The sequence below is a fragment of the Pelodiscus sinensis genome, chromosome 6, assembly GCF_052426305.1.
Source record: "Pelodiscus sinensis isolate ZL-2025 chromosome 6, ASM5242630v1, whole genome shotgun sequence".
In the NCBI taxonomy this organism is placed as follows: domain Eukaryota; kingdom Metazoa; phylum Chordata; order Testudines; family Trionychidae; genus Pelodiscus; species Pelodiscus sinensis.
In genome coordinates this window covers 108104151-108116975 of record NC_143057.1, presented here as the reverse complement: position 1 = coordinate 108116975, position 12825 = coordinate 108104151, and the positions used below count along the sequence as shown (strand labels likewise).

General features: G+C 43.7%; 1 protein-coding gene across 5 annotated transcripts in view; it reads left to right on the top strand.

The window, feature by feature from the left end:
- The first annotated feature begins 1249 nt into the window (after positions 1 to 1249).
- Positions 1250 to 12825, top strand: part of TTC23L (tetratricopeptide repeat domain 23 like) — a 40403-nt gene continuing 28827 nt past the window's right edge. Inside the window, exons 1-5 of one of the 5 annotated variants that reach the window (XM_075932575.2) lie at positions 1250 to 1557; positions 1634 to 1723; positions 3147 to 3287; positions 3702 to 3894; positions 7778 to 7901. In XM_075932575.2, coding sequence (XP_075788690.2) covers positions 3223 to 3287; positions 3702 to 3894; positions 7778 to 7901 — 382 coding nt within the window. In that variant the 5' untranslated portion in view covers positions 1250 to 1557; positions 1634 to 1723; positions 3147 to 3222. Of the gene's footprint in view, positions 3288 to 3637; positions 3895 to 7777; positions 7902 to 12825 lie in introns of all 5 variants that reach the window. The other 4 variants (XM_075932567.2, XM_075932573.2, XM_089779430.1 and 1 more) reach the window with 4 other exon arrangements.

Below are 12825 nucleotides of genomic sequence, written 5' to 3'. Positions count from 1 at the left end.
TTTTTACTGTACTTGACATTATGCTTTCTTTAACATAGTGCCACTTTACCGGCATGACCTACTTTGTTGTTCCTATATATTTTGTATTCTGGTATTACCATATTCCACTGATTTTTTTTCGCCCTCATTCCACCAATTTTCCACAATGCCAATTATATCAATATCCTCATTTAGTGTCAGACACTTTGTACTTGTTTCCCCTTTAATAAATTCACCAATCTAGGGAAGGGAGGGGAATGTAACCTTCCCTCACCCTCTTACACTCATAGAACTCTGAAGGTATGTCTAGACTACGTTTTTCTTTTTAAAAAAATGCAAATTACTGCTGAATTTGCATATCTTCTGGTCACTTTTTCTAAAGAGTTTTTTTTTTTTTAAAGCAAGCAGTTTAGATGGGGTTCTTTCAGAAAAGGTCTGCAATTTATGCTCTCTAAAGACAATTTACTATGTTGTTCCTCCAGTCATCACAAATCCAGCTATTTTCAGTAACTGAATTCTCTATTACTATTTCCAGGCTTTTCCTAGTTACTGAGGTCCCTTCCCCAGGAGTAGAATCCTCCGTTTGAGAGACTGCCAGGACATCATCTGGAGGGAAGAGCCCAATTATGGAAATGGTTTTTTTTTTTTTCTCCAGCTTGATCTCAGACTAGGGGTTGGATCTCTACTGTGTTCCTGAAGTCTGTTATGTATCTCTCTATCTCCCTTAGCTCCTCCAGGTCAGCTACTCTGGTCTCTAGAGCTTGTATTGTGTCTTTGAGGGTCGTAAGCTCCTTGTACTGTATACACACATACATGCCATCTCCCGGATTTCTGGCTCGATTCTTTTTACTCTGACAGTGTTTTTGCATGGGTTGAGGGGTGAAGTTTACAGGATGTTAGGTGTGTCTGACTCTCGCATTCCCGTGAAAGCCTTCCCTGCTTGCTGATGACATTTGCTAGCTCAGCTGGTCCTTTAGGAACTGGTTATTTAAACTCTGGTTCTCCCTCAGTTAGCCCTACTCCTAGTCAAGGGCTGCTGGACTGGTTTAGGGAATCAAAGGAAAGTGGGCTAAAGAGCCCCTTAGTAAGCGCTTAGCCTAGCCCAGCAGGGCCCTTAGGTCAGTGCATGGCCCCCACAGATCACACACTACTCTTTAATCGGCATGCACACAATAGAGCAATAATCCCTAACAATATGCATGTGCCAGGGTGTGTGTTTGTACACAGCCAAGGAGTGCAGGAGGCTGGTGAGCTAATGGTTGCTAGGTCATTGAATCTGGCAAAACTTGCTCTGAGCTGTGAATGGGAACTGTCACCAAGGCTACAGCCTGAGGCCTATGTTCTGTCACCAAGGAGACAGCATGGAGGTGGTGCCTGTGAGAGGAGCCAGGCTAAAGGAGGGGTCAGGGAGCCTGATAATTTACTTACTAGAAGTGTAACAAAGAACCTGCCTGGGTCTGACGGAGCCTTTCATGGGGGAAGCAGGCGGCAAAACCAGCCTGTCCACGGAGAACAGCTCCCAGGCCCTGCTCGGTTGTGGGGTCCCTTCTTGGCCATCATCTCCAGTGCAGTGAGCAGGTACCACCCTGGATTTCTGCTTCCAGCTGCTGTGCTCCATGTGAGCTGTGTGCTGACTCTGCTTACATCATTACAGCAGCAGCTATTTTATCAAATCCCTGGGCTGACGGTGGGAGCAGAGTGACTAACGGAGAAGCCCCCTCGTGCTCCAGCAGTCTGGGCTGAGGTAACTGACCGATCAGAATGTAAAAATACAGAGGTGAAGGGAAATACTTTTGGGGTTGGGGAAGTGATCGGACCCTGAAAGTCAAGGAGCAGTGAGAGCCTGTAATTCAGTGCGGCAGCAGAGATGTACATGCAAAATTGCTCTAATTAAGTCCCTGTGTGTTTGTTGAATCTCTTTGGCTCCTCCCTCAATTCTCACAAATAAATGACTGTGCTACACTAGCAGCTATTTCACTGGGGGGCACCACACCATACCCTGCATTATAGGTGACTCATGGTAGCACTTGGGAGGTGCATTGCCCCCTATGCCTCTGCCAAAATTTTAATTGCTAAAAGGGGTGTTCTTGCATGTCCCCTTCCTCTTCTGGCTTGGGCTCCTGGTTGCACCCTCTTCTCTGGCAGGCACCAGTTGCTTCAGTTCCGCATCACTGGTCTTGGCAACTCACAAGCTACGTACTCCCTGAAGCTGGCATCAGAAGAGAGCTAGAAGATTCTTCACTGGTCTATATTAAGCCCCTCTATCACACTGTGACCAGTGAGTTAAGAAATGGCTACCCAACCCTGACTTCCTCTTCTAGGATTGGAGGTGAAGCCAGCTACCAAAACTCCAACTTTTCACTTGGTCTTTCTCACCCCAGTTTGTAGTGGACCCAAATGCACCACAGGAAATTGTAAAGGGCAACTCCAGACAGCACTCTACAAATGCTTTCAGATCTAACCTATCTGCTGTATAGTTCAGGTGAGATACAATGTCTATATAACAAGGATATAAATTCTAGTGTTCTGTATGACTGAGGGTCAACCGCGTACTCGGGCCTGGATGACTCAGAATATCACCTCAAAAATAAGCTATTCATTTCCATTTTGACTTGGTTATATATCAAGTTAGCAAGTTAAACTTTTCTAGATGTACTGTACTTGTAGCTGATTGTCACAGTCTAAGTGACAGGGGAGAGTCAATTGAAAAATGGAAAAACAAGCTGTATACACTTTAGAAAGTTTGATGTTTAAGGATGTTCTTAATTTTACTTCCTGGTCAATATTATCACCTTAATGCACATAATCTCTCTCCTGAACAGAAATGATGCAGTATGATTGTCAAATGGACATAGCTCATCTTATACTTAGCTTGGAAGCTCTTTGTGGCAGGGGGTTTGTCGTCTTGTTTTGTTTCTCCAGTACCTACCACAGTGTGTGCTGGGGTACCACTGCAATACAAATAAAATATTTTGTACTCTTTATTTGCATTGCTGTAGAAACAGGGCTCCAGGGGGCTGAAGACATGAGATACAAGTAGAGGAAGCATGCGGTAACAGATAGTTTTGGTGAGCTCATTGATAATTCTGAAGTTAACTGGTCACTGGGTGTTCTGTTCCAGTTTATTTTGTGAGAAAATGCATTTCATTCATGTTACTTCTGAGCAGTTTTCGGCATATTATATTCAACCTCTGGCTGAGGGTGGTAGCAGTTCAGACCTCCATAGTATTTCTTGATAAGAAGATGATGCAAGATAGCCTGATATATATCCCTACAGATTCAAGTCATGGTGCTATGGACTCTCACTTGTAAGTTAATAAGCTTTTCTTTTTAAAGAGTAATCTTTATTTTTATTGTCTGCCCCATTATCTATTAGTCCACCTTTCTTCCCTTCCCCACTGTAGGAACCATTCTCTTTGTTTTAGTGGGTGATAAAAGCTCCCTCTTCACTTATATTGAGTATTCGGGGCAAAGAGTGGCTTTGTTAATATAAATCATCTCCCATCAGACAACAAGTCTGTTTTTTAAAAAAAAAAAACAAAAAAAAAAAAAACCTTGATCGAGGTTATAGGCTCTAGCCTAATAATTAAATGTAAGTTAGCTGCTGTGGTTATATTTTTAAGCACTGTACCCAGTTTTATGTTTAAATGCCTCATAGCAATTAACAGATGAATCTGAAATAAACATCGCCAGTAATACAGCCTTACAGTTATTATGATCAGATCTCAGGAAACTGCCACCACCACTGCCTCTGAACATCTGGATGAGTCAAACAATGAGAGCACATCAGGAGATAGTGAAGGTGAAGGAAAGAAAACGAGAGGAAAGACACTGTCTATGAACTGTGCTCCAGCACCAAGTGAGAAATTAGAACAAGCACAGAAGATGGCAGAAAAGTTCATTAAAGAAAAAGAGGTAACAAGAATCAGACCTGGCCTTTTTGCTTGTAACACTTCTTTTAAAAAATCCTGTATTTCCTCATTTCTGTTTGAAACTTCTGAGCATTGTCACCAACGCTGGGGCTGCGTCTAGACTGGCAAGTTTTTCCGCAAAAGCAGCAAACTTGCCAGCTGTCTACACTGGCCGCTTGAATTTCCACAAGAACACTGACGATCTCATGTAAGATTGACAGTGTTCTTGCGGAAATACTATGCTGCTCCCGTTCGGGCAAAAGCCCTCTTGCGCAAATGCTTTTGCGCAAGAGGGCCAGTGTAGACAACGCGGTATTGTTTTGCGCAAAAAAGCCCCGATCGCGAAAATGGCGATCAGGGCTTTCTTGCGCGAAACCGCGTCTAGATTGGCACGGATGCTTTTCCGCAAAAAGTGCTTTTGCAGAAGAGCGTCCGTGCCAATCTAGACGCTCTTTTCCGCAAATGATTTTACCGGAAAAACTTTTCCATTAAAAGCATTTGCGGAAAGTCATGGCAGTCTAGACGTAGCCTAGGAGTGGAAGCAGTTATGTTACTTGGAAAAATGCCAGTGACGGTACTGAGACCTGAAATTCAGCAGTGATTTATTGGTGTGACAGAATAGCTGGTCTCATATGGTTAATGAGGCACTGGACTGGGACTCAGAAGGTCTAGGGCCAATTGCCAGCACTGCCACAAATTCTGGAGCCTTTGGAAAGTCACTTAATCTCTTCTGTGCCTCCCTGTCAGTGAAGTGAGAATAATAATTCAGCCTTTGCCCATCTTGTCTATTTAGATTGTGAACTCTTTGGGGTAGCAATTGTCTCCTGTTTGTACAGTACTGAGCACAATGGCCTTGGAATCAGTTACAATCTCTAAGGAAGTGGTTCTCAAAGTGGGGTCCGTGAACTACTAGTGGTCCATGACTGTCTTGCAGCCCCACCCTTGTGAGCAGAATTGCCAGCACCGCATTCTCACTCGAGGGCGGGAAGCCCCAAGCCTCATGGGCTGGATCTGGCTCACAGGAGGAGGAAGTGGGTCTGTGTGTTCCTGCTCCCCTTCCCCATGGCTGGGGAAATGGCAGCACAGGAAACCACTCTCCTGGAGGCTTTCCCACTGCTCCCATTGGCCAGAATCGTAGCCAATGGGAGCGGGGGGAGGCAGTGCTTGGGAGTGATGGGAGACAGAGCCAGATAAAGCACCCCTCCTCATGCCCAGATCCTGCACCTCAAACCCCTCACACACACCTCCCACCCACACCCAGCACCCCCAGCCCACTCCTGCACCCTAACTAATAGCCAGATCCCACACTTTCAGACCACTTCTGTACCCTATCTCTTGTCCAGATCCCCCATCTTCAGCCTACTACTGCACCCTATCTCCTAGCCAGATCTTGCATCTCACCCCCTCCTGCACCCATTTTGTCATCATGGGAGATTGGCTGGTGGTCTTCAGAAAGTTTTGCATTTAGCTGGGTGAGCCACTGGCCAAAAAGTTTGAGAGCCACTGCTCTAAGGTCATAGCGATCCATTGAATACTGATGTATTTCAGTGGCACCTAGGCCTGAACTCAAAGTAATAAATAACAGGTGACTGGAAGCAGCAGTTCCACCTCCCCTATATGTTACAGTTCTGTCAAGTAGGGTGGGGTGACAGTAGTTTAGCTCTAGGTCAAGACTGCACAAAATAGCAGCACTAGTGGCAAACTGTGATGGGGCTTCTGCCATAAGCACTCTGTCTAGTGAGAAGTGGATTGAATGACTCATTGATTTCTCATAGGCCATCTCTGAGTAAGTCAGGGGATGGTAATGACTTTGGGTGACTGCCAGTTTAGGCTGATTAAAGCCAATAACCACGAGGCCAGAGGTTCTCTCCCTGTTTTACAAGTCCTGTGTCATCCAGCCTCCATGAGGGGGTTTATTTCTTCTGTAGGAAGTGTAGTATCGCAAAACCACATTTAATGGATCACAGGGGCCTTCCACATAATTTTAAATGACCCATACAAAGGGATATCAGGTTTGCTGTGACGCTGTTGCTTTTTTTAAATTATTTTTATGGTAGTAAGGCTGATATATCAATCACATTTTTCTCAAGTTAGGGGCTTTTTCTTGTAGGCTGCATCTGAGTCATTCAGTTCCTAGCAGGAAAGACTCAAAGAATTAGCCAGCATCTTTGGGAACCCAAATATAGATGTTGATCCTAAAAATGGCAGAGGTGGGATGTTAGTCATCTATCCTCATGATGTGTCTGATGAGAACTCTTTCTCAACAATCCTGGAACATTAATAGTCATATATATGCAAGCCTGAAAAATCTTTGTAACCTGTTACTATGCTTCCATCCCAACACTCCTCGATGTGCAAAGATCTCATCCATTACAGCTCCTAACATAAGAATGGCCGTACTGGGTCAGACCAAAGGTCCATCTAGCCCAGTAGCCTGTCTGCCGACAGTGGCCAGCACCAGGTGCCCCAGAGAGGGTGGTCCGAAGACAATGATCAAGTGATTTGTCTCCTGCCATCCTTCTCCAGCCTCTGACGAACAGAGGCCAGGGACACCATTTCTATTCCCTGGCTAATAGCCTTTTATGGACCTAACCTCCATGAAATTATCTAGCTTCTCTTTAAACTCTGTTATAGTCTTAGCCTTCACAGCCTCCTCTGGCAAGGAGTTCCACAGGTTGACTACACGTTGTGTGAAGAAGAACTTTCATTTATTAGTTCTTCACACTCCCATTCCTTATTCAGAAGTCTCCAGCATCACCCTATTCCCAATAAAAGGAATTCCTTTTCCTGCCCCTTTTCCCAGGGATCCTTTTCCAGGGAGTTCCCCCTTCTGCTTCCTCCTCCAACCGCAACTGCAGGCAGACCCCAGCAAAGCTCTGGTGACTATAAATATGAATATCTATCCTTGAAGAGTCTCAGAAACAGCCCTGTTAAAGATTCCAAGAGAGAAGCGGCACTGCCCAGTTGGGGGAAATGAACATAGATGGTGGCTTGATGCCACCTTTGCATTGTTCAGATTCTGAGCTAGCTCCTTCGGGATACTCTAAATTAGAGCAGCGTGGCCCACAATCCTAGTGGATCTGAGGCTATGTCTAGACTGCAGGCTTCTTTCAGAAGAAGCTTTTCCAGAAGAGATCTTCCCCCCCCCAAAAAATGCTTCTTCTGAAAGAGAGCGTCTGCACAGCAAAAGCGCATCAAAAAAGCGATCTATTTTTTCAAAAGGCGTCCACACTGAATGGACGCTATCTCGCATTTCAGCTGTGATTACTATGGATGGAGTGGGCACCAGGGTATGTGTGCTTTTTCCTCTTTTCTCTTCTTTCAAAAGAGCTCCCTCTTCACAGTCCATACACACCTTTTTCTGAAAGAGGCTCTTTCGGAAAAAGGCTTCTTCTTTGCAGAAAGAGGTTTACCAATTCTGGAAAAAACTCTCTGTTCTTTCGAATATTTTTTTTAAAAGAGCGCGATTGCAGTGTGGATGTAAGTGAAATTTTTTTGGAAAAATGGCTGTTTTTCAAAAAAACCAAAACCCTCTGCTGTGTAGACATATCGTGAGAGATGTAATTACTCTTCCCCCCCTTTCTTCAGCCCTGTCTTTCCTTCTAATATGGGCAATACAGGACTTCTTATGCCAACCCTTTGCTGCAGAAATTCTCCCTCCCCATTACTGTTCTGGAATGGGACAAATCTGGCCCGACAGTAAAAAACCACACTGACTCATGACTATGATATTCCAGTAATAGATGAACAGAGGACAGATGGTTTTATTTTAGTTGATATGTAGACACTTTCCCACCAAGATTGAAAAAAACTCTGGGGGAAGAACAGACCCCTAAATTATGTTTCTGCTTATACAAATGTAATTTCTACTCTTTGTTGTTCTTCAGGTGCATAAAGCCAACAGGGAGCTTATTAGATGTGTGGCTCTTACTAGAATCATCTATGGAGATGGTCACTGGCAACTGGCACAAGCATTCGCCAACCTGGCTCACAGCTATCTAATCCTTCGAGGTGAGAATCTAATTTCAATTATCCCACAGCAAAAACTTAGAAAATAGTGAAACTGGCATCACTACTTTGATCCTGCAAATATTTATGCACAGCCCATAATGGGACTACTAGATGAGTAAATTTACTTGCATGCATATGTATCTGCAGGTTTGCTCCATTAGTAATCAAAAGACATGTTATGGTAGGAGTCACCGGTTGGTGATGTTACACAGGATCTTACAAATTCTTTTTACCATGCAAGCAAGTTTTTTCTTTATGGAGAAGTGGGGTGGTGGTGGTAGTTTTGTTATGAAGTTGGCCTTGGAGAAATTCTCTGGCAGATAACAGAGTTTGTGCTCTGCCTTTATTTTCTGTTTTTGGAAAAAGTACTGGAGACAAAGTATCTTCCTGGGAATGCCTGTCTGAGTCTTCTGAAAGAAGAGATTGCCTGGGAGCTGTTTGTAGCTTCTTCGTTTCCCGGACTAGTGTATATGTGTGATAAAGCAAGGAGATGCCCAGAATTTGCACTTAGGACATGCCCAGAATTTGCATCACTGATTTCTCCTCCACCAGAAAGCTGACCTGCAAGGCCCTATCTGCCACTATAAGACAGAGGGGGGAAAACAGAACACTGGTATCAGAAGGGTCAACACATGTTTTCACCTCAGAGTGCATAGCAATTCATTTTTTCCAACACTAGAGATTAGTGAGCAAAATTCATCCATGGTATAAGTTTATATTGGAGCCAAAGCTGAGTTAATGGTTTCACATCTGTATATGTGAGAGCAGAATTTGGCTGAGGACTGATGGTTAGTAAGAGAGCTGTCCACTTGTATCTGTGCCTTATGGTTGGCTATAACACACTCATTGCATAAATCATGACTTCATGGATGTGGAGCTTGCCAAGCCAACTTGCTTACAAGCTTCATCATTGAAATGCAGAGTCCTCAGTCCATTGTCAAATCTGGTCAGCTGCCTCTGAGATGCTCTTACTGGCCCAATGCATGAAGGATGCCTGCCCATAAACCTTGGCCCAGTCAAAATCAGGTTCAGAAGGGCCCTTGAGTAGTGTGGAAAATCAAAGCCAGGCACACGCATGGTCAGGTCAGTTATAAGAAACTGGTTTCTGAGGTCAGCTGCAGACCCAGATCATTCTTCACCTCACATCAATGCCCACAGAGAAATTGGAGCCCACAATGGGTGTCTCAATGACAAGCACACTCTTGGGTAGTCAGAGAGTTCTGTGTTTAGTGGCAGACTCAGGCTTGCCCAGGTTTTCCAAGTTATTCTGGCTCTAGAATTCTCATGATATATAAAGGAATAATGCTGTTTAACAGAGAGCCATGGTACTGGTATGGCAGAATCCTTTCAATTTCAGTGCTCAGGACTGAGGGTATGTCTACACTACCCCGCTAGTTCGAACTAGCGGGGTAATGTAGGCATACAGCAATTGCAAATGAAGCCCGGGATTTGAATTTCCCGGGCTTCATTTGCATAAGCCGGGCGCCGCCATTTTTAAATCCCGGCTGGTTCGAACCCCATGCCGCGCGGCTACACGCGGAACGAACTAGGTAGTTCGAACTAGGCGACCTAGTTCATGCAGCGTGTAGCCGCGCGGCACGGGGTTCGAACCAGCCGGGATTTAAAAATGGCAGCGCCCGGTTTATGCAAATGAAGCCCGGGAAATTCAAATCCCGGGCTTCATTTGCAATTGCGGTATGCCTACATTACCCTCCTGTTTCGAAATAGGAGGGTACTGTAGACATACCCTGAGTGTAGTTGTGTGTCATCCAGTTTGACATGAGACTGATGGAACCAGACCAGAGCAAGGTATTTTGCTGTAGAGTTGTAGAGGGCTAAATTGGCTGACTGGAGAATTTCAGCATTTGATTCCCATGAACTGCTGGCCAAATATATCAAGAGTTACTCTGAGGTAAAATCGGTGGTAATCCATGGTTCAAGCAATGTCCATTCAGAAAGATATTCAGTTCTTGGTTCTGCTCTGGTTTTATAAAGAGAGAACACACTGGAAACTGTATTAGTAACACTTGTAAATGACTCTGACTACACTATTCAGCTATCTTAATCAAGTCAGAATGGTAGGATGTCCTCAAGTTCTTAGAATAAGAAATGCCATACTGGGTCTGACCAAAGTTCTGTCTAGCCCAGGATCCCGTGTTCTGACAGTGGCCAATGCCAGGTGCCCCAAAGGGAATGAACAGACCAGGGAATCTTCAAGTGACACCCCTGACACCCATTTCCAGCTTCTGACAAACAGGCCTAGGGACACCATTCCTGCTCATCCTGGCTAACAGCCATTGATGGACCTATTCTCCATGAATCTAGCTCTTTTTTGAACCCTGTTAAAGCCCTGGTCTTCACAATATCCTCTGGCAAGGAGTTGCATAGTTTGGCCTAACATTGCCATTTGTGTATGTGACATTGCTGGACTGGGTGTATGCAAGGTCACGCATGTACAGGCTGAAAAGCATCGGTACTAGCACAGAGCTTTAGGGTATACTATTAGTTTGTCTTGTCGACACACTAACTTTGACTCCTATGTGCACTCAGCAATACCTTTGCAAGAGGAGGTCAATGACTGGGAGTGCGCATGATAATTTGGCTGAGCCCCACGTATCATACTGTATCCTATGATGCTGCTAGGCAATATGGCTCAGTCTTCAGATTTTTCTGAAAACTGCTTTTACTTAATGTTTTCAAAGCACTTGATTGTAGATGCTTCCATCTTTCTGAAATCCTGCTTGTTTAATGCTGAGTATTGACTCCACTTCTGGGAAGATACCCTGAAGAATGAGATGCTCCAACACCTTGAATGGCACAAACAGAGATATCGGTTGATAGCTTGCAACACCATGTGGCTCTTTCCCCAGTTTCAGGAGAGCAATGACTTCTGTTGTTGACCATGTTTTCAGAAGTTGTTCTTCATAGGCCTCTCATGAAGAACTGTACCAGCCACTGGTGAGCTCAAGTCCCGAGGTGTTTCAAGAGCTCTGGTGATATGTTGTCATAGTGAGCAGCAGGGCCACTCCTAATATTCAAAATATTGTCTAACTTGATGGTGGAGAGCAGCTCTGTGTGTTGCCAAGTGGAGTTTTTCTGATGTAATTGATGCCATTTGTCATGGACATGTTGCCTGATGTGTCTGATTTGGGGCCTTCGATGCATTCAGCAGATGAATGGAAGTTTGTTTTGGCATGACTAGCTGTGGGCTGATGGTTGCTGAGTTGCACCAAGATGACAACAAATTTCAGCTTTTCTGGCTTGAATATGATGCATTTCTTAGATGCATCTCTTCCCATCGTGCTTATCCTGCAACATTAACTTAATCAGAAATATCTGGATCACCAGAGGATTCACACTGACTTGAGTAGGTTAGCACATTCAGCATTGAGGCATGGTGTATAGACTAGAGAGTGGCCACTATGTAGGGATGTGCAAGTGGCTTTGAAGTTGGTTCCTCAGACTGAAAGCTTCACTATTAGGAGGACAGATACGTTTCAAAGCAAGTTTGAGAGTTAACTTCAGTTCTGTGGTAGAAAATGTCATGAGGGGCTCCTTCGCCTTCTCAAAGAAGAACTGAAATTATATTTCCGCATGCTGTGTCATCTTGTCTGCTTCATAACCTGGCCTTGAGCCACAATAACAATGATTACAAATGAAGGGGAATTAAAAAAAAAAAACAGGTACTCGGTCATTTTTAAAATTGAAGTGCGGTTACATTTTCATAATTTCACTTTCCAAAGTTAACAATGGACGTAAGAGAAACAGTTTTATAGTCCATAATACTCATGGAGTTGCAAACCTTAAAACACAGTTCCTAATAGAAATTATGTGGATTAAGTGTACCTCAACTTATTTTTCTCCCAACTCTGTTATTCACAAAAAAATTTGATGTACAAGACAAGTTTTCAACTTTTTTATGCATATCAGACTAAAAATCTAGCTTCTGGAGGACTTTGGCAAATTTCAGCCAAGGCTTTCCTGTTTTCATATGCATTCCTGGATTGCATCAGATATTTCTGCCTGGGGAGTGAGCTACACTAATATGTATGCTAAGAGTGATCAGAATAATTGTACTGACCTATAGAAATGTGCAAACTGGAGTAGTGCTGCCATCTACCTTTAATTTGAATTTTAAAATATACACTGAGATACTCCCTGAGCACAGATCTCTTAAGGATCTGCTTTGAGAGCTACTGATGTTTAGAAATACAAGAAATGTTGTTTGTATCCAAAGTGAGTAAATTCCTTGAGTTTCATAATCACAGAATCCTAAATGTCTTGGAGCAATTTCAGGGAATTAGCTCTCCTTGCTGTCAGACAGATCTCCTTATATATTTGCATACGTCCTCTTTATTGCGGTCTAAAGGAATGTAATTCTCATGCCAGAGAGAATTAGTGTAACTAATGTAGCAAATAGGGGAACGTCTACACAGCAGTGTTATTTCGGAATAACTGTAACCCTCATTTTACAAGGAGTAAGAGAAATCGGAGGAAGAGTGCTCTCTCGGGCTTCCTGCTGTGTAGACTGCGCCAAAAGCTGAAAAAAGCTATTTCGACCTAAGCTATTCAATTGATGTAGCTCAAGTTGTGTTGCTTATTTTAGCTTTACACCAGATGCATAGATGTGCCCTTCATGTGTACAATCCATATTTCTGTTCAGTGTGCAATACTTGTAAAGAAGGGAACAAAATATATTAAGAATAGCATACAAAACAGTAAAATATTGTAATGCATCTGACGAAGTGGGTCTTTGCCCACGAAAGCTTCTGCTCCTACACTTCAGTTAGTCTATAAGGTGCCACAGGACTCCTCGTCGCTTTTGCAGATTCAGACTAACACGGCTACCCCTCTGATACTATCTAAAAATATGTTATAGCTCAAACAGGCGTTACAGGCATGATGCAGATACAATGAGTGAGAT